The sequence below is a fragment of the Chanodichthys erythropterus genome, chromosome 14 (assembly GCF_024489055.1).
Source record: "Chanodichthys erythropterus isolate Z2021 chromosome 14, ASM2448905v1, whole genome shotgun sequence".
NCBI classification, from domain to species: domain Eukaryota; kingdom Metazoa; phylum Chordata; class Actinopteri; order Cypriniformes; family Xenocyprididae; genus Chanodichthys; species Chanodichthys erythropterus.
The window spans coordinates 11,848,111-11,870,650 of record NC_090234.1 but is presented as its reverse complement, the minus strand read 5'-3'; the positions used below and the strand labels follow the sequence as shown (position 1 = coordinate 11,870,650).

Sequence of the window (22,540 nt, the reverse complement as noted above, 5' to 3'; positions counted from 1 at the left end):
GGTTCAAAATGCGGTTTTACACGTTCCTGATGTCATCATGCAATGATGTCTCTGCATTTCCTTTCAAACAACCCAGTGTGATGTTATATCAAGGAAACATTCACATAAAGAAATCTGTGTATAGAAACATTAAATAAAGTTATTGTAAGCATTTTGATGATTATTGGCCTTCATTCACTTTAGTTAATGTTTGTGTTCACAGTTGAATTTCTATATTCCTTGGATAAGTTTCCTAAAAGTTGTGCAAATACAGCACAAACATGGATTTGTTCTTAATATATGAAGTATACTCTATAATGAGTGTTGTGGCAAAAATCAACTCCGACTCTACTGCATAAGAGACAAACACGTCCAATTGTCTTTAAAGCTTTTATTTCTTGCCAGAAAGGTCAGACAGGTCATACAGAAACACAAGTAGCTGCAGAGTGTAAGACTAAGAACGAAAGCTTCCCCTCACGTTTATATCTCTAACCTCCAAGGCCGAAGCCTCTGTCCTTTTACCATATTTGGAACATCCCTTAGTGGCTGTAACTTTCCACACATTGTTAGCACAGACATGTTTTTAAACATACATCTTGCATTTCCCCATACCATATCTTGCTCTTTCTATTTCCAACATCTATGTTAACACTATGTTAAACATTACCACTTAAGCCAACATCATATCATGTTCCATAAGCATCATATTTCACAAGAATACAGGTAAAATGCATATGAAAATTTAAAATTTCCACAACAATTCCCTCTTCTTATCATTCATTGATAACTAATGATTACTTCTACTTCATTTCACATCACAGTGAGGTGAAGAAAGTTAGAAAATGCTTAAGGCTTTTTCTGTGGGGATAGACCCTGTGTTTTAGCAAGCTTAATAGGATAATAGGATAATAAAGAATGGGCTTTACCATGACGTCAAATACCTCTGTCACATTTTACTATCACATTCTTTGAGGATTAACCACTAATCATCCATATTCATCTTAAAGTATCTTATGCGGTAAATTTAAGTTCTTACGTCACATTTATGCTCCTCGTTTCTGATCTTCATACAAACAACAAATTCAGATACATCACCCAGTCATAGAAATCCTTCATTTTACAGACATATAACATGCAAATTTAGGTTCTATAACATCTTATCACAACAGATCCATTTTGTAGCCCATGATGTGTCATTGTCCAGCCTCAGTGGTGACTTCAACCATGGGAATGCCTTTTCCCGGCACAACAACAACACAATCCTTCCTTACGGATGAACCTGAAAACAAACACATGGTGTAATGATTCTGTGACTCTCACAGTTTCAGCAGTGACAGATAATGTCAGATTAAATTACAGTTTAATTCATTAACATTAGCTAATTCATTAACTAACATTAAATAACAATGAGCAATACACTTTATACAGTATTTATTCATCTTTGTTACTGAAAATACAACCGTTCATTGTTAGTTCTTGTTAAATGCTATTATCAGATACAACTTTATATTTCAATAATGCATTAGTAAATGTTGAAATTTAGATTTAAGGAAAGCTTTAGAATAGGGCTGTCAAACGATTAATCGCGATTAATCATATACAAAATAAAGTTTGAGTTTGCATAATATATGTGGGTGTATTGTGTGTAATTATTATGTCTATATAAATACACACAAATTAATGTATATATTTAAGAGAAATGTTATTTATGTACAAAATATTTTTATTTATATATAATATAAATTATATAAAAATATAAATAAATACATATACTTGTAAATATTTCTCAAATATATACATGGATGTGTTTGTATTTATATATACATAATAATTACACACAGTACACCCACATATATTAGGCAAACTCAAACTTTTATTTTGTATGCAATTAATCGTGATTAATCGTTTGACAGCCCTACTTTAGAAGTATTGATCATCGTCAGTTCATGTTAACTCAACTAAAGTTTAGAAACAAACACAAAGATAAAGCAGAAATGAAGAGACAAGCGTCCGGCTCACCGCTCTCGACTCTGATGATCTCATCAACCGGCTCGATCAATCGCGGATTCTCTAAATATTCATCTGCAATAATAATAATAATAATAAAAATAAAACTAAACTTTAAAAAAGCAAATTGAGAAAATACTTTAGTTTTAGTTTTTATTAATTAAAGCATTTTTTGCAGCAGTTATCTGATGTGCGCGACTTGTTGTTTTTAATATTTATAAAGGATAAATTTGTTTAAGCAAATGTGATATTAATTTTATACAACAGTTCAATAAACAATAAGTAAATATTAGGTGACTGTTTTTGCTCTATTTCACCAATGAAAATAATTGCAAATAATCCACATTGTGTTTGTGAACGAATCTTTCTAGTGAATCACTGTTTCTCTGATACGGGCTCTGGTGATGTTCTCAACAATTTAAACAAGAAAAGAAGACAGGATTATACTTTTTCACCTCCAAAAAAAGAAAGCACTTTAAAACTTACTTCTTATCTCTATTAGCATCCTTTCCTGAAGGTTTTGTAAGGAAACACAGAGTGATGGAAAGCATTTTGTCAGATTTAATGCACCTCTTGTGTCATATACTATATTGCCAAAAGTTTTGGGACTCCTGGCTTTACGCGCACATGAACTTTAATGACGTCCCATTCTTAATCCGTAGGGTTTAATATGGAGTTGGCCACCCTTTGCAGCTATAACAGCCTCAACTCTTCTGGGAAGGCTTTCCACAAGGTTTAGGAGTGTGTTTGTGGGAATTTTTACATTTTGAATTTTATACACCTGTGGCCATGGAAGTGATTGAACACCTGAACTGAGTGTCCCAATACTTTTGTTATGTAAGAGTCGATTTGCATTTTGAACTCTGCATTGGAATGAAGGTGTAAATGCAACCTGGATATGAAATGCATATTTAGGTTTAAACAGAGCCTAGATGTACACAAATAACTGCACATAATACCCATAATGCTCACCGTGAACTAAACACTCTATGCTTTCAGCCATTTCACCGACGACTCCATCCAAACTAAAGGTCATTTTGCAGGTGTAGAATCCAGCGTCATCCAGATGTACTTTGCGTATGTTTAGTATATCCTTATCCGTGTTTAGAGCAAACTTCTCATCTTCCAGAAGAGGCTCACAGTTCTGGGAATGAGAGGACAGGACAGCAGACACAGACGAGACAGAAGCAGAGTTCACATTACTCCATCATTCAGAGGTTAAAGGAGAGACCCAAAATACAAATGATGAAATTTGTTGTCATTTTCTGAGCTAAAACAACGGCAAAAAAGACTTTGTTTTGTCACAAAGCGGTTGCGTAAGATTATAACAATCTAGTCGATGTTTGGATTTATTTCAGCTCGTCACTGAGAAGGTTTGATGGCAGATTCAGTCTGAAGGAACACAGACTGATGAATGACACTTTCATTTGAGCAGAACATCTCAGAGGAGATCGATGAACTCCAGCTTTCATGTTTTTCCAGCGTGGGTTGCCAGATTGCAAAGATTATGTAATACACTGGGTAGAAAATGTTTCCTTTTAACAGAAAACTTTGTTCATGGAAAAACAGTCAAGTTTTCATTAGCAAATAAACACTATTAAGCTTTTATTCACTGCGCTGAAAGCGTAAATGTTTTATGGGTTCATGCATGATAATTCTGCCGGGAACTGAACCCATGATCTGGTGTTTTGACCTGTTTTCCTTCGGTCTGATCAGCTCAGTTTTTGTGGTCTCTTGTGTTTGTTGTGTTGGTGCATGTGGTTTTGTTTTGACAGGTGATCTGCTTCACGTTATCAATCATTATCATTCACTGCTCTCGCCTGTCATTGGCTAGCCTTCCTCATTAGTTCATTGTGCCAGACTGTTTCAGCCGTAATCTCTCGTCTTGAGTTAAATGTTTGTGTGTCTGTGTTGTTTTCTCGTCTCTCTCTCCGTGACCTCAGCTCCTGCCCAGACTTACTGATTTAATTATTTTCTGTCGACTGCTTTCGCCCATTACTGTGCAAATGATCTATAAATACATGGAGGTTTTGTTGTGTCCGCAGCTGAATCTCGTCCTGAATTACAGTAGGATTGACCGGAACAGAACGATCCTAGAATTTCTCTTACAGAACAAGGATTCATCTGTTCCTTAAACATCTGCCATTTCACTGAAGAACCAGCGTTCCTGCATTTATGAATTTGTATAAAATTTCCATCCATTCAGATCACAGTTTTAATATAAAATACTTAATATTTGGTAACTAATAAAACTTATGATGATGCATATTTGTCAAACATAAATGAAACTGAATAAATTAAAAAATCAAGGCATAGTGTATTATTAAATACTTACATCTATTGAGTTATTTAAATAATCATATTTTCAAAAGCATTTGTTCAAGAACCAGCACTGTGAAAAGTGAATCTATTCAGTTAAATAGTATGAACGGTTAAATATGGAAACATTATGTATGATTTTCACAAATTCTGACATACATTAATCAGTTTATCTGTTAAAACTGTGTAATCCAAATTAATGGAACTTTTATATACAGTTCAAATGGATACATTTATTTATTTTAAGTTTTTTTTTTTTAACTAATCATAAAAAGTCATGGGAATGTTTATAATGAATCTGAATTTTGTTCAACAGAAAACAACAACATGAGAGGCGAGTAAAGGATGGCAGAAGTTTCATTCTTGAGTATGGAGATGAAGGATGTGTTTTCTACCTTGTACCACTGGATGGAGGGATGATCCACGCTCTTGAGATATCTCCTCAGAGGGCAGGAGAGGACGCCGTTCACGTGAGCGCTGATCTGCTGGATTACCTTCTGCGGTCGCTCACAGCGTCCTGACATCATCTCGCTCACCACCAGCACTGCCGTCTGTCTGAAGCACCGGCTCCGAGTCCTGACGAGAAACCACACCATGAGCGCTTTAAATCAACATACAAAACTAGCGCACATTATCCTTGTATTCTTCATTACCCTTATATGTATACTGTGACTGAAAGGCTTATTAATACTTCTGTGTTTTCTTCTGGCTGGGGTTCCTAAATCCACACTTAAACTTCAACGTGTGCACTTCCTCCTCATATCAGAGATGCACAGAATTTAAATATTTTTACATTTAAATTTTAGGGTAGCTTTTTCCTGATTGTCTTGATTTTTATTTGTATAACTTGTATTGCTTTGTGTGTGCTGTATTCTTTTTTGCTTGTTTTATGTAAAGCGCCTTGAGAAGCTACTTTATTAAAAACTGAATTATTATTATTAATCTGGAGCTGGAGTTCACTGTGTAGCTGGCAGTGTAACTAATGCTGCCCTCTGCTGGCAGTTCAAGCTCTACTTCATGATTTCTCAATCTTTTATTTGGCTAGTCGTTCCTCATAGTCCGTCGGTAACAGAAAAAGAAGCAAACTCATTGCATTTGCTTTCAGAGAGCAGTTCACTGGAAATCTGTTAAAAAAAAGCAGCTGAAAGTGAGAGGGCGTTTTTTTTTCTCTCTTTTTTTGCTGAAACAAGTGTGAACACTTTTGAGTCATTGTGTGTAAACGTTGACGGCGGTGTTTGTAGTGACACTTTTATGTACTGTTTTACCACATTACACACGGGAACAGTCAAGCACATCTTCACCCTTTATTCTCCATTAAACTAATGAGTTGATCATGTTTCTGTCGCTCACGGCGTGTTTAAAGGTCAGGATCTTCAACATCTGTTCAGCACTGAACTGAAGCTCTTCTCACCGTCCTGGAAACTCCTCACATCCCGATCTTTCCATCCATTAATTTCTTCAGTCAACAGAGCGCTGAAGCTCGACTGAACCTCACCAAAACATTGAGCTCACGCCGGAAAATCTCAATGTCTTGGCGTTGAAAACAGGCTTCTGGTGATTCAAGGAAAGCGACAGCTCATATTTCTTCAGTGGCGCGGGAGGCCCTTCACCCCGACCTTAACAGATTCACCACATCCTCTGCTCAGGCTTTTCTAAAAACATTTCACTTCCAGCTGATTGTTACAATAAACCTCATCCATTTCAACACAGTTACAGTAACTCCAGAGTATACAGAGAGCACAGTGAGTCTCGTTCACTAACCGTGCGTCTGTGTACACAAATCATGATCCATCAACAACTCTTGCACTAAAATGTATTCTAAATTTACAAAAAATACTATAATAATATAATGTCATTTAAATGAATAATTATTATATATATATATCAAGTTTCAGACCTTTCCAATGATGTGTGTTTTAAAACAGAGCAGTAAATGTTGTAATATGAAACACGACACCGTCCACTAGAGGGAGAAGCTGCTAAAAAGACTGACAGCACTGTTTCCATGGTGACACAATGTCCAGTTCAAAACAGTTTTCACAAGAGGAAGTTTCAGTGATTCTATGATACATTTGAATGAATCAGTTAAATTAATGACTCATCCAATCAGAAAGTGACTTTAGTTTCATATTTAAAGTACTTTTGAAAAAAAAAAAGTTTCATATTTCAATATCTAAAATATTATTTTTAAATAATTAATGAAAGTGTTACTTGCAGTGTGCAGTTGTGTTTGTGTGGATTTTACTGATACTGATTTCATTTGATTAGTTTCTTATTATTCTGATTGAATTCATTGATTTAATGTAAGAATTTGAATCTGGTCAGGAGGAAAATGACCTTATAAAGTCAACAATTTCCCTGGAAATCAATTTAGAGGCAAATATCACGCTTAATAAAAAAGTACATTTCTGTCACCGAACAGAATATGAAGAATACTGTATGAACAGCTCAGGTGACAGGACAGGCCTGGACCAGTCTAAACCTGCCAAACATTGTTGAATTATCATTAGAGTCAAAATGTGATCTTCTGTCACACCCTTAATTCCTGCTTAAGCAGCTGTAGAAGAAATTTCGTTGCGATTTTCATGTCAAGAGCTGAGTTACAAGTTACACAAGAGTTGCATACATATAATATATATATATATATATATATATATATATATATATATATATATATATATATATATATATATATATAAAAAAAACAGAAAAATACAGCAGTTTTAATTACACAAGATGTTTTACATTTACATACTTTTGCTGGTAAAAGAGAGCTCACTAAATGAAAATGTCCAATAATATATATTTAATAAAAAAAACGGCAGAAACGACACCCGGTGAACTCATCAAACCTCCTTTTAAAAGGGAATAAAGCTCTGCTGGGGATTTTAGGATGGATTTTGTGTAATTTATCCCTACTATGAAGAAAACGCTCAATGCCAGTGAACCGGTTTGGTGCATTATGGATAAACATAAAGAATTGGGTTCATACCGGACCACACATGTGTACTTTCCCTGCTGCTCCATGCTGATGTTGGGGAACCACAGCGACTGCTCTCTGACCACGACGCTCGGCTGACCCTCCGTGACCTCGGAGCCATTCCTCCCCTCCAGCCATGTGACGTTGTACGGCGTTTCTGCGGGAACGAAGAGATACTGGATCTGCAACGGACACTCCAATAGCGGCGATTCCCCCGGAACTGCGAACATCCGTTCAAACGCCTGTCCGAAGTCCCTGCAGGAGTCTGTGGAGAGACACGATGATGACCGGAAGTGACCAAGACAGAACGTACAGAATAATAACCTGTGAAGAGACGAGCACTGTACACTGTGTGCAAACACATGTCCACCTCGAAATTAATGTTTTGCCACAATTTTATTATTTTTAAATATGTTAGCAAATATGTTTCTGTTTTTACAAACCATTTGCTGCAGGGTTTTGCCGCATTCATCTTCAGAACACAAATTAAGATATTTTTGATGAAATCCGAGAGGTTTATGACTCCATAGACAGCAATATAATCAACACTTTCAAGGTCCAGAAAGGAACTAAATGTCACGGTTCATGAATCCGCTGTCTCATTCTGGTGTCTGTGTGATGGTGTGGGTGTGTCACCTGATTGTTTTGTGTGGGCGTCTGTGAACAATTACCATCTGCCTATATAACGCCTTGTCTTTCGTCTCTTGTTTGTCAGATCGTTGTACGGTGTCCGCGTGTTGTTTCCTGTGTTGCTTGTTGTGTGTTTCCCTGGACTGGACTTTGATTCATTGCTTCCTGGTTTTCGTGTTCTCGTTGGATTACTCTCTGGACTTCACGCACGGATTACTTCACGGACACAGCTCTTCGGTCATCACTCTTCACGTTCTTCACCGCCCATCGACGTCCCTGTGTTACCACTCTCCTGCTGACTGTTATATGTTCTTTGTGTATGTTGAATCTGACTACCTTCGGTGTGAAGCTCTATTAAAGAGATTTAACTTGCATCTGCATCCTTCCTTCATTCCGTGACAGAACGATCTGACCAATATGGATGCAGCGAGTTCAGCAGCTTTAACGGAGTTCATCAACCACAGCATCTCCCGCATGGACCAGCAGCAGGAGAGCATCACTTCCACCGGACGCGCTGTCCAAGCGCTGGTAACACAGGTGTCCGAGCTCTCCCGGGAGCTTCTACAACTTCGCGCTCCCACTGCGCCACCCACACCGCCTGTTCCCCCCGCGTCGCTGGAGCGACGCGATCTACCGGAGCCCCGCCTGCCTGTGCCCCAGAGTTACGCCGGTGAGCCAGAGTTTTGCAGAGCTTTTCTGAATAAGTGTTCCCTGCATTTTTCTCTGCAGCATCGTACATTCGAGCATGAGGAATCCAAGGTGGCGTTCGTCCTCACATTGTTGACTGGGAAGGCGGCTTTATGGGGAACGGCGGTGTGGGAGAATAAAGATCCATGTTGTTCCTCGTTCCAGGCACTCTCCGCCGAGATGAAGAGGGTGTTCGACCGTGCGGTGGCAGGAAAGGAGGCCGCTCGCCAGCTTACCGAACTCAAGCAGGGCAGCCGCACGGTCGCGGATTATGCCATCCAGTTCCGCACCCTCGCGGCAGAGTGCCGTTGGAACGAGGAGGCGCAGTGGGATGTGTTCCTGCATGGGCTGGCCGGCCGTATTCACCGCGAGATTTACACCCTGGACCTTCCTCAGACTTTCAACGGGCTGGTTGATCTCGCTTTACGGGTGGATTCCCGTCTCCAGAAACTGGAGTTTTTGGAGGTCCCCAGCACCAGACTACAGGGAGCGGAGGGCCGGACGGCCAGCGCTGCTAATACGGTCGGTCCCGCCACAGATCCTGAGCCCATGCAGGTAGGGAGAGCTCGGCTTTCCCGGGAGGAGAGAGAAAGGCGGAGATCCCTGGGCTTATGCCTATACTGTGGAGCCTCGGGACATCTTCTCAGGTCTTGTCCAGTAAAAAGACCAAGCCCGATAGTAAACTTGAGGCTACTATCGGGCGGGATCTCCGCTGAGAAGTCCTCACCATCACCTCTTCTCCCGGTAAGACTGAGATGGGCGTCTCACAACATCACCTGCAATGCACTCGTTGACTCCGGGGCTGAGGGGAACTTTATGGACACCAGCTACGCACTACAGCACGGACTACCCATCTCTTCACTTACTCACCTGGTTACAGTCAACGCACTCAACGGTCAACGTCTTCCTAACATCTCTCAGATCACGGATTACGTCACCCTCACCACCTCCGGTAACCACAACGAGAGGATTCAGTTTATGCTTTTGGACTCACCGCAAGCACCCGTAGTTCTCGGACACCCCTGGCTCACCAAGCACAATCCTCGGATCGACTGGCAACTCAACACCATCACCGAGTGGTGCACTTTGTGTCACAGGTCTTGTCTTAAGTCTGCTTGTCCCACTGTGTCTGTCTCTGTGTTACAGGAAAAGGCTGCGGATTTGTCTAACGTGCCCGCGGAGTATCTGGACCTGAAGGAAGTGTTCAGTAAGTCCCGTGCTGCTTCTCTCCCTCCGCATCGTCCCTATGACTGTGCCATAGACTTAGTTCCGGGTAAGTCTCCGCCTAAGGGCAAATTATACTCTCTGTCTGTTCCCGAGAGGGAGGCCATGGAGAAATACATTTCTGATTCTCTGGCAGCTAAGTTCATCCGCCCTTCCTCTTCTCCAGCGGGGGCGGGGTTCTTTTTTGTGGGGAAGAAGGACGGATCTCTGCGACCTTGTATTGATTACCGAGGGTTGAACAACATCACGGTAAAGAATACTTACCCTTTGCCGTTGATGTCTTCAGCCTTTGAGAGGTTGCAGGGAGCGTCCGTTTTCACTAAATTGGACTTGAGGAACGCTTATCATTTGGTCCGCATTAGGAAGGGGGATGAATGGAAGACCGCTTTTAACACCCCTAGAGGGCACTTTGAATACTTGGTTATGCCCTTCGGGCTGTCCAACTCGCCCGCGGTCTTCCAGGCACTCGTCAATGACGTGTTGAGAGACATGGTTGATCAGTTCATTTATGTCTACCTGGATGACATATTGATATTTTCGTCGTCTCTCCAGGAACATGTTCAACACGTCAGACGAGTGCTCCAGCGTCTGCTAGAGAATGGGCTTTTTGTCAAGGCGGAGAAATGCGAATTTCATGCACAGTCTGTTTCCTTTCTAGGGTACATCGTCTCGTCCGAGGGAATTCGCATGGATCCTGACAAGGTTAAGGCTGTGGTGGATTGGCCAAGCCCAGATTCCCGTAAGGCCCTACAGCGGTTTCTGGGGTTTGCCAATTTTTACCGGCGTTTTATTCGCAATTTCAGCCAGCTAGCCGCGCCTCTGACCGCCTTGACCTCACCACGAACGACCTTCAGGTGGTCAGATGCAGCTCAGGTTGCATTTGCCAAACTGAAGAGCCGCTTTGTTTCGGCTCCCATTCTTATCGCCCCTGATCCTTCGCGTCAGTTCGTGGTGGAGGTCGACGCGTCAGAGGTGGGGGTAGGAGCAGTTCTTTCCCAGCGGGCGCCCTCGGACGATAAGATGCATCCCTGCACGTATTTTTCTCATCGTTTGTCTCCCGCTGAATGCAATTATGACATTGGTAACAGAGAGTTGTTGCCAGTCAAATTAGCGTTGGAAGAGTGGCGTCATTGGTTGGAGGGATCGGGGGGTACCCTTCATCGTTTGGACTGATCACAAGAACCTAGAATATATTCGATCGGCTAAAAGACTCAACTCCAGGCAGGCTTGGTGGGCACTTTTTTTCGGACGTTTTGACTTTGCTCTATCGTACCGCCCGGGCTCCAAAAACATCAAGCCCGATTCTTTATCTCGTATTTTTGATCCATCCGAGCACCCGTCTACTCCCGAGTGTATTCTTCCTGAGACATTAGTAGTCTCCACTCTTACATGGGAGGTCGAATCGAAGGTCCTGGCGGCCTTAGAAGGGGTAATGCCTCCGCCCGGGTGCCCACCGAACCGTTTGTTTGTGCCGGAGGAGTTAAGGTCCTGCGTCATCAAGTGGGGGCATTGTTCCAACGTGGCTTGTCATCCAGGGGTTAATCGAACCAGATTTTTGGTTAAGCAACGATTCTGGTGGCCTGCTATGGCTCGGGACATCCGCAGTTTTGTTTTGGCTTGCTCGGTTTGTGCCACTGGTAAGACGTCCAACCGCCCTCCAGATGGGTTACTCCAACCGCTGTCTGTCCCTTTGAGACCCTGGTCCCACATCGCTCTAGATTTTGTCACCGCCCTCCCACCCTCCCAGGGGTACATGGTCGTTTTGACCGTAGTGGACCGGTTCTCGAAGGCGACTCATTTCATTCCCTTGACCAAATTGCCCTCTGCCAAGGAGACAGCGGTTACTGTCGTAGACCACATCTTTCGGTTACATGGCCTCCCGGTAGATGTGGTGTCCGACAGGGGTCCCCAGTTTGTGTCCAAATTTTGGCAGGAGTTTTGTAGACTGCTGGGCGCGACGGCTAGTCTTTCCTCTGGGTTCCATCCCCAGACCAATGGACAGACCGAGAGAGCCAACCAAGATTTAGAGCGTATGTTGCGATGTTTGGCGTCCAAGAATCCTTCCTCCTGGAGCCAACAACTCTCTATGATTGAGTACGCTCACAATTCGTTACCAGTGTCTTCTACGGGCCTCTCTCCGTTCGAATGCAGTTTAGGTTACCAGCCACCTGTGTTTCCCAGTCTGGAATCCGAAGTCGCGGTCAAAGCCTCCCGTATACGTCGTGGGTCAAAAAGTGTAGCTTTCTACCAAGAACATTCCGCTCCGTTCCGTTGCCAATAAGTTAGCTCCCAAATTCATTGGCCCGTTTCCTGTCACTAAGATTATTAGCCCAGTGGCAGTCCGACTCAAATTGCCTCCGGCGTACAGGAGGATTCATCCCGCCTTCCATGTTTCCAAAATTAAGCCTGTTTTTCACTCGCATCTTAATCCGCCTACTCCGGTTCCCCCCGCCGCGGCTCGTAGACGGGGAACCAACCTATTCGGTTAATCGCATTCTGGACTCGAGGCGGAGGGGACGCGGATTCCAGTACTTGGTGGACTGGGAAGGTTACGGTCCGGAGGAGAGAAGTTGGGTTCCTGCTAGAGACATTCTGGATCACTCCCTTATCGATGATTACAATCGGCAGGTAAGGAGTTCTGGGAACGCCGTGAGGCGTTCCTAGGAGAGGGGGTACTGTCACGGTTCATGAATCCGCTGTCTCATTCTGGTGTCTGTGTGATGGTGTGGGTGTGTCACCTGATTGTTTTGTGTGGGCGTCTGTGAGCAATTACCATCTGCCTATATAACGCCTTGTCTTTCGTCTTTTGTTTGTCAGATCGTTGTACGGTGTCCGCGTGTTGTTTCCTGTGTTGCTTGTTGTGTGTTTCCCTGGACTGGACTTTGATTCATTGCTTCCTGGTTTTCGTGTTCTCGTTGGATTACTCTCTGGACTTCACGCACGGATTACTTCACGGACACAGCTCTTCGGTCATCACTCTTCACGTTCTTCACCGCCCATCGACGTCCCTGTGTTACCACTCTCCTGCTGACTGTTATATGTTCTTTGTGTATGTTGAATCTGACTACCTTCGGTGTGAAGCTCTATTAAAGAGATTTAACTTGCATCTGCATCCTTCCTTCATTCCGTGACACTAAAGACATTGTTAAAACAGTCATGTGACTGCAGTGGATCAACCTTAATGTTATGAAGAGACGAGAATACTTTTTGTGGGCAAAAACAAAACAAAAATAACCACTTTGTTCAACCATCTCTTGTCTTCTGTGTCAATCTCATATGAAAGGTGCCCTTTCTGGACTTTGAATGTGGTAATTTCGTTGCTTTCTATGGGATAAAAAACCTCTCAGATTTCATCAAAAATATCTTAATTTGTGTTCTGAAGATGAATGAAGGTCTTACGGGTGTGGAACGACATGAGGGAGAGTAATTAATGACAGACGCTTCATTTTTGGGTGAACTAACCCTTTAATGAAAGCCTATTACTGGTGTTATTTATTGCTATAACTTTTTTGGCTAAGAAATATTTAGCATTTTTATTTTATTTTATATTATTAGGATGTGTTTAAGATAAGTTTGTACAATATATGCCTTCATATTTCATGCATATTTTCTGGAAAAATATTTAACAAGTAAGTAATTTGTTTTACATGTTGATCACTTCAGATGTAGTGCTCTTGGAATAGGACTTTTGGTCACACTTTAGTTTAGGGTCCAATTCTCACTATTAATTAACTACTAATTATGACTTTTGCATCAATAAACCCCTAATTACTGCTTATTAATAGTTAGTAAGGTGGTTGTTAAGTTTAGGTATTGATTGCAGAATAAGGCATTAATATGTGCTTTATAAGTACTTATAATCAGCCAATATTCTAGTAATATACATGATAATAAACAACTAGTTAATAGTGAGAATCGAACCCTAAACTAAAGTGTTACTGAACTTTGTTTTAACCAAATGGTTAATAAAGATAATGTTACCTGGATCATATTGTAGTCACATTTTTAAGTTGACTAGTAAAACATAAAAAAAAATGAAATTGGTCAATCGTTCTGAAAAAAATTGAGATTTTATTTTTTGCCCTATCGCCCAGCCCTGATATTATCTAATTCAAAATATTAACAAAAACTATACCAGCATATCAATGATACTAAAACTGACGTCAAGTACGCAAGTGTAAAATAATGCAGAAAAAATTCAAACTGTTTCAAAACGCAGAAAAAATGCTTGTTTTTCTACAACTGTGTGTTCCTAAATGAATTTCAGCAGAAACATTCAGTTCAGAAACATTCGTGGTAAATTTCATCATTCAGCCGCGAGGGAAATATTTTCTAGAAATGAAACTCCAGTCCAGTCTAGATATTTATGTTGCTTGTTCAGAAATGTAATATAAAGATTTGTGCCTTTGGGAGGATCAATATTCCTTGTGTAGAGAATGTAAAGCCTCAGTACAGCACCATGAACCGTACGAATAATAACTCACAAAAAAGCTGTTCTGTACAGAGTTTATGAGCTACAGTAAATCAAACGTCTTTCTATTTCATTTTCAAGCATCAGTGTATCATTCAGACAGTAAAGATAATGAGGGAAACTGATTCTCACCTGAATGGTCCTCGTTAGATATTACGGCCTGAAGAAAAGCCAGCAGAAGAACGAGGGACAACCGACCCATTTCTGAGACAGAGAGAGTCGAGAATTAATAACCAGAGAATAAATGTGTGACATTCAGAAATGAACTAAACTACTGAATGTGAACTGAGATAGCAAACACAATACATACTGGTTGAATTTAAGAAATCACAATTAAAATATTCATAACCTGTTATCACAAACACAGATCTAGAACATCACAGTAGATGATATTCATAAACAATATCAAGAGCAATCTGATTGCAGCAAAGAGCAAACTGATTGCAGGAAATAATCTGAGCATGAACAGAAAATATGTGCTTAAATATCAGCCTTCAATCACAACTTTAAATGTCCTTGTTGTTTGCAATTTCCTGCATATAATCTTAGAGAACCCCGTAAATAATATCCAGGCCCTGTTGAGCTTTTATGGTGCTGTTAGTCATGTTTAGTCATGATCTTTGAGCCTCATGTTTACTGGAACACTGGAATCAAAGGTCAACCCTGATCCGGCCCAGGAAAAAAACACTGACATGATATTTTCTCACTATATTTATCAAATGTACTGTATTTTCTCGACACTAATACATGTCAAACAGAATTGTGTATTGAATCTTGCACTGTCAGATCAGGAAAGCAGCATATAAAGGTTCAAAAGAACAGCTGAAATGAACAGAGGGTCCGCACACCTTCATGCTCAGGCCCTGACTACAAAACACACATTTTTGAAAATAAGATTGCAAAATCTTGAATTTCTGCTCTCGCTTCCCTCTTCTCCGTCCAGATCCACGGGAACTGCTGACTAAAGCTGAAGCGATCCAGCGTTCGACTGGTTAAAACTGAGCTGTCAGTCTTACACAAGAGTTTTTCTTCTTTAAAGAGCAGACGTTCAGAGGAACTTCATGTGCTGGCTCAGCCTAAAAACTGGGGATTTGAGGAATGAAAGTAAGAGAAAAAGGGAACGCTCCACAATTAAACAGGATCTAAGAGTAGGTGCCCTAAATTAACCCTGATCTAAACTAACCAGCCAAACCTTCTTCATCCAGATCTCTCCTGCATCATAAATATTTACTTCACTTCATTTAGTCAACTGTTTTTAATGAGCGATGACGTCAACCGAGTCCACTGCACAGTGTTTACATCATCCATAATCAATCACAGCTGTTTCGTCCCTTTTTCTAATCAATAAACACTTTTCTTAATATGTTCTTGAGGGTGATGACAAGAGGTCAATTTTACATTTTAGTTAAGATGACCAGGGGTCTAAAACTTATGATGTTATCATCCTACACAGCAAAATCTCCAGAGTTAAATCAGCTCTGCTCAGAGTACATATGGTCCTTCTCTACATAGAGTTAAAATAACACTGAAGCAGAGTTAAAGGTAATGAGATAATTAAGCAATTAATTAAGTGATGATTGTACATTAGTGATGAACGCCTGCTGTTAACAAGCAGAATCACTGAAGAAAAGAGAAACACAAGAACTACAAGTGACTTCAGTCACAGACTTATTAATTGCTTAATTATCTCATTAACTTTAACTCTGCTTCAGTGTTACTTCAACACTATTATAGAGGGACTCTGAGCAGAGCTGATTTAACTCTGGGGATTTTGCTGTGTACACTGTAAAATATATTTTTATGATTTAATTCATGATATGAGGAATATTTTTGAGGAATATTTGTAAAAATTTTTTCTTTTGTCAAATCAATTAATTAATGTGGTTCAGATAACATAATATTTTGAGTTTCTGTTGATTAAACCAATCGCCTTCATTGTATTAACTCATTTTTAATTTTGAAATTTTTAAATTCAATGAACTCAAAATTTTAAGGCAACCAGGTAACTTACTTTTTTAAGTTAAACCAACAGTGTAAAAGTGTGAGTACGCACAAAAACAGATTCCCTCAGTCAGCAGAAGATGAGCGTATCTGCGTCTCCAGCCGTCTCCTCCGGAAATAACCGATTATAACGCCTAGCTTAAACCCTATCCTCATCTGCATATCATTTCCATATGCATATCCACATGATACCATGTTTAAAGGTCCCGTTCTTCATGATCCCATGTTTCAAACTTTAATTAGTGTGTAATGTTGTTGTTAGAGTATAAATAAAATCTGTAAATTTTAAAAGCTCAAAGTTCAATGCCAAGCAAGATATTTTATTTAACAGAAGGCGCCTACATCGAACGGCCAGTTTGGACTACATCCCTCTACTTCCTTCTTTAATGACGTCACTAAAACAATTTTTTGACTAACCTCCGCCCACAGGAATACACAAAAAAGGGGGCGTGGTCTTGTTGCGCTCCCACGGAGAAGAGCAAGAGTTGCGTTTGTAGAGTGTGTTTGTCGCCATGTCGTGGAAACTCTGTTATTTTCGTCCCGCAGTCCAATCACCTTTGTTTGGCCTTCCCAGGGACGATGTACTCAGAGATTTATGTTTAACTCGGTTCCCGAAAATTATAATTGTGGTATCCTTACTGCAATAGTTAATGTTGGACTGCAGTGCACATAATGGCCACAAGAGGGGACTATGTTTATGTATATGGCTGTTTTCCGTATGAGGTACTCTTCTGAGTGAGTGCTAACGTTGTACATTTTCTGTCGCTGCTTGTGGAGATTAAAGAGTTCAGTCTCTCGGGAATTATTGCCTTTTGTGTTCATTCGGCACAACACCACAATAATCCACATGTAAAACTATGTGCAGCACACGTTATGGTAAGAGGCGTGACCTTTCCGGGCAAGGAGGGCTAAGCTGCTGTCGAATCACAACACAGGAACCGCTGGCACAATCAGAACTCGTTACGTATTTCTGAAGGAGGGACTTCATAGAACAAGGAAGTCATCAGCCCGTTTTTATGACAGTGGAAACAGCGGTATACAGATAAGTAAATTATATGAAAAATACTGTGGTTTTTTTACACGCGAAACATGAACACATGTTATATTGCACACTATAAACACAATCAAAGCTTCAAAAAAACACGAAAAACGGGACCTTTAAAAGAACAAGACATTAGGAAAATATACGGAATTTAAATGTCTGTGCCGTCAGAACACATTACTAAAAATCATTCGGTACCCTCGTCTTGTTTTAGGATAAATATATCAAAATATCCGTAAAAGCAAAACTGTAGTAAATAATTCTCAGAGAACGTTTTCAGAGAAGAGTTATTCTCATTCTTCTCCACTGGCTAAATGGTATTTTTCACTGTTTTAAACAACTAATATGTATGCAATTTAGGATGTTTATACAGAATATTTTATTGGAAACAGATCTTATTTATTTCAGTGTAAATACAATTATCTGACGAAACATTTTAAAAATAAAATGTGCAAATCATACGGTTTCCTTCAAATACAATGATATTCAAAATCAGGGCATCCACTACAAATATTGTTAAATTCATTTCATTTTTTTTTTTTTAACTTCTGGATAATGAGTTCATGTAATTTGAGTGCTTAACTCCATGAATTAGAGAGAAATATTCAATCTAAAGTTTAAAAACACTGTTTATTTCATTACTTCACTCCAGTATTATGAATCCAGATATGTGACCCTAACCACAAAACCAGTCACAAGGGTCAAAAGATTTATACATCATCTGAAAGCTGAATAAATAATCTTTCCATTGATGTGTGATTGTAATGATAGAGTAATATTTGTTCGAAATTTGAAAATCTGCAAAATAATCGAAATATTGAGAAAATCACCTTTAAAGTTGATCAAATTAAGTCCTTAGACATGCATATCCAATCACAAAATTACATTTTTATATATGGTAGGAATTTAACTAAATATCTTCATGGAACATGATCTTTACTCAGTGTATTGTTGGCTATTGCTACAAATGTACCCATGTGACTTATGACTGGATTTGTGCTCCAAAATGTGCGTGGAAAAGTGTTTACAGACGCCTGCAGGTCAATAACACCCTGTGACTGCTGAAGGTGTGTTGCATAATTTGGGGATGATTCACATAAATATTTGTTATCCGGTTTGACATTTTCTGCTGAGAACTGGAAGAAGTAAATAAGAGCAGCTCTAATGACTGCTGATGGATGAGCAGAATCAACCCGATTGTCAAGTACTGCAAACTGCAGTTTGGGCAGCGCTGGTTTAAAGAAACAACAACGAAGCGCTGTCATGTATGAGCATGAGTGAACTGGGAAACTCTTTCCAACATTATTATAGAAGTTCAACAGCTTCCTGACAGGGTGAAGCTCAAGTCAACAGCATTTCCATCTCAGAGAAACCCGCTGGAGCTCGTCTGATTCAGTCACACACACGTGAGGACATGCTGTACTACGCAAACGCTTCATTGCACCATCTTCATGTTACTCAAGGGCTTTCTATAAAATGGCCTTTTCCATCTTGTTTTGGTGTTTTCAAAGCAATTGCCGCAAGATTTGAAACTTTCTGTCACATAAACTGTGTTTAAGATTGCTTAATAAATACAAATAACACACTTGTATTTAGGATTTTAAAATGCTATTATATCAAAGCCATTTAAAGCCAGAAGATAAATGAACAAAAAGATATGTGCATAAAGTGATTTGATTGTGTTAGTGTGTTTGCTGTTCATTCTGACGGACCGTGAGTCTGCTAACAGTTGAATGAAGTGTAATGAGGATGTGTAAGAGGTGTATAAGAACTCTGATGACCTCAAAACCACACAGAACGAGTTCATCTTTCCATAAATCCTGCGCTGAGTCAGTTTAATAACTAGAGCCAATCTAATAAACACTGTCAAAGCCACGAATCTACAGTAACTGTCCATCTTAAAGATATGATCATCTCAAGGTTTGGAACGACAGTGTTTAATGTATTTTTTCATGCAAGAAAACATGAAACATGTTCCTAAAGCATCCCATGATGCACCTCATGAAGATGATGATGAAGGAGCAGAGCTTGAATATAGACAGCTTTTATTTGTTTAAACTGGAATTTTTCCTTTCTTTTTTTCCCTCACTACACAATTCCCATAACTGCATATATGACACATTTGTTTTGGCTTCACTGTTATTCTAAAATGTTGGGAAAGGTCGTAATAAGAATGAATAAGCCAGTCCAGATTTTTCCAGATCTAAAAACAAACAGGAATCCGCTGAACAGTCATCAGGTTCAATGGTAAGGATTTGTCCTGACCGCATGTTTACAAAGGAATCTGGGAAATCTTCTCAGCAGAACAGAAGTTCGGGCATGGATAAGTGAATCAGATGGATCCAGTCACAGACCGGGATTATAGAGTAAAGTCGAGTCTTACCTACAGTCCTTCCCGAGGCATCATGATTCCCTTCAGTGAGTCTCTCTGTCTGCTCCTGTCATGTTCATTTCTCTCACTTAAAGAGTGTCTTCAGCAGACCCTGTACCTCAGAACCGTCGAGCCACTTCTCCATATTCACAGGAAAGGCTCGTTTTGCAATATCCTTCGAGCGTTTGGGAAGCTTCCTCTCCAAACGCCTCCGAATTGCGCAATGAATGAACGAGGCGGAGAATTGATTTGAATTGATTTGATGCTGCTTTCACTGAAACTGAATCATTCTGTCACTTTGACTAAAACTGATTCTTCTTTTTAACAACATAATGTTTCAAGGGTTGAGGTACTGGAGTTACCTTTGACCTCACAATGCGATTCAATCCCGGTCAAATCACCTCACAGAAATCACGTGTGCAGTTACTGCCTCCGTCCTGCAGGGGCAGCAGACGCGCTGTCGGGTCAATGAAGGGAAGCAGAGCTGGTGAACAACAACTGAAGGCATTTGCCAAACCAATCAAACATTGTACAGAGTAAAATACAATGAACAATAGTGCAAACAAATGAACATTTTACATTTCTGCTAAATGCATAAAATACTGGGTTAAAAACAACACAAGTTGGGCTGAAAAAGGACAAACACAGCGATTGGGTTAAATGTTTTATTTAATTCAACTATTGTTTAAAAATCACTATATGTCTGGATTAAAATGAACCCAAAATATGTTGGAAATTAAAAATCAGACACATAATTACTAGAGGAAACAATAATAATCAAAAGGTGAACATTTATTAATAACTATTTAATAAATGTTAATTGATTAATTATTTTTTAATTAAATGTATCAATAAATGTTTGTTTCAAACATATTTTGGATTCATATTAATCCAGAAATACAGTAATTTTTAAACAATAGTTGAGTTGAAGGAAATTACCCAGCAGGTTGATTAAAACAACCCAATCGCTGAGTTTGTCCATTTTCAACCCAAGTTATGTTGTTTTACCCAATATTTTTAGATTGTAGCTACATGTAAAATTGTCACTTATTCATTTGTTTTATTAAAATACTGTAAATATATAATATATAAAATACAATGAACAATAGTGAAAATAAACAAGCAATAAAAGGAAATGAAGTGAAAAATAAAATGTGCAGTAAATCAATAATTCAAAGTGTAAAAGGAACTACTTAAATAAGCAATATTAATAAAACAGAAACTAAACAGATTGAGTAAATATAAAGCAAAAGTTTGACGTGAGGGAAAAAAAAAGCCTTTTTCTGTAAATAAAAATAGGAATGTGTTTCAGGAGCAAAAAGAGAAACAGAATTTCGATTCTAGATCATGATGTCTGAGTTCAATGAAAATGTTGAAGTTCTGTTATTATTTGGGGTCAATCTTCACTTTACAAGCTGTAAATTTATAACAGTAGAAGAAGAAACAAGTTTATCCAGCAGAGTCCTGAATATTATCCAGGATGATCCCTGTGGAATTGAGCTTCAGATACACTGAATGAGGATTTTAGCTGTTCTTGTTCAGATGAAACTCAATGTAAGAATTGATGTTCTCGACTGACCTTCATCCACTTCTGCTGTTCTTCAGGAGTCTCATGTTTCTTCTGTCGCTCAGAATGTGATCATCAGCAGGGATTCATCCGATCCTGATGCCTGGGAAAAGAGCCTCCCACTTCCTGTTCTTATATAATACCGAAATAAATCATTTTTTTCCTTCATATTTCCCCCTCTATCTTTCATCTTCTGCAGGGACACATCATGGCCAAGGACTCTGTTCCTCTTCCCATGATTCCTGAACGGCTGTGGGAAAATACTGCTCAAGTCAAACCAGCTGACGAAAACATGTCCTAAGAACTATTTGCTGATGTTCCCATTAAGTCATAAGAAGAATTGCTGAATGTTTCATTTTAAAATGTTTTGTTTCATGCAAATATTAAGGAAATGCTCCATTAGATCATTCTGCAGGTAACATTTAATGTATAAATATAGTTTTTGCACAAATGTTTTGAGAACATTATTAAAGACCAGATATCTTTGATTGAATGTTCTCTTAATGTTGCTGGGAGAACGTTTGTTCATATCTTTGAGGGAACCTTGAGAGAACGTTCATGTTCGCTGGGAAGAAGAATAAATGGCAGTCCATCTGCGCTTTATAACACGCTTCTGTTCTGAGTTTCAGGACATTGATGCGACACAATGTGGCAAAATTAGCCATAAAATAATAAGAAATATTTGAGATTGGGTTGTATTTGTCAGATGTCAGTAAATCAGTGATCATGTGACTGTACAGTTCTTCCACTGAAGCTCTTTGGATCATCTCGAGTCAGCTCCGGTTCTGCTGAAACACTGACCCATTCTCACGTCCATCTTCATTTTCATTCAGATCATCACACTGATTCATTTTGCATTAAACAAGGCAGGAATGCCAAACAGAAATGTTTTTAGACACCAAAAATCTGCTACACATAAATTTGATGTGTCCACTAGAGGGCGAAAACCTTCTTCTATCCACTTTAATGTCGTTCAGTAACTTTGTCTCACTGTATTCGTGTCTTGAGGAACACACACTGCTCAGCATTATGATCGAATTAAAAACTGGATCAGAAAACAGCAATAGTCGGGTTGAATTGAGTAATGCAGGAATAATATTTAACTGTTTTTGTGCTTGTATTCAGAGTCACTCTGATGATCATTACAGTATAAGAATGTAAAACGATGGAAAGTTTATGTGTTATAGTTTATAAAAAGTGTTTCTTTTCAAACAAGTAGCTTGATTCAGAGGTTCATCAGAGTCACAATGAAACAGAAAATC

General features: G+C 39.5%; 1 protein-coding gene across 3 annotated transcripts; it reads right to left on the bottom strand.

Moving 5' to 3' along the window:
- Positions 1–355: 355 nt before the first annotated feature.
- LOC137036494 (interleukin-1 receptor type 2-like) lies at positions 356–21,339 on the bottom strand. 3 transcript variants are annotated; one of them, XM_067410707.1, is made up of 8 exons: positions 21,291–21,339; positions 20,074–20,168; positions 14,430–14,501; positions 7,298–7,550; positions 4,701–4,881; positions 2,959–3,130; positions 1,999–2,061; positions 356–1,258 (listed from the first exon to the last, which is right to left on the bottom strand). In XM_067410707.1, the coding sequence occupies exons 3-8, from the start codon at positions 14,497–14,499 to the stop codon at positions 1,173–1,175; spliced, it is 825 nt and encodes a 274-aa protein (XP_067266808.1). In that variant the 5' UTR covers positions 14,500–14,501; positions 20,074–20,168; positions 21,291–21,339; the 3' UTR covers positions 356–1,172. The 3 variants fall into 3 exon arrangements, with proteins under 3 accessions (XP_067266808.1, XP_067266807.1, XP_067266810.1); XM_067410706.1 differs by lacking the exons at positions 20,074–20,168; positions 21,291–21,339 and adding an exon at positions 19,724–19,938; XM_067410709.1 differs by lacking the exons at positions 20,074–20,168; positions 21,291–21,339 and adding an exon at positions 14,647–14,798.
- Positions 21,340–22,540: the final 1,201 nt, after the last annotated feature.

Coding starts and splice junctions, on each gene's coding strand:
- LOC137036494 (XM_067410707.1), bottom strand. CDS start 14,499: ATGGGTCGGTTGTCCCTCGTTCTTCTGCTGGCTTTTCTTCAGGCCGTA. Junction 4,882..7,297: donor AAGTACACATGTGTGGTCCG/GTATGAACCCAA, acceptor GTTTCTCGTCAG/GACTCGGAGCCGGTGCTTCA. Junction 3,131..4,700: donor CCTCCATCCAGTGGTACAAG/GTAGAAAACACA, acceptor TCTCATTCCCAG/AACTGTGAGCCTCTTCTGGA.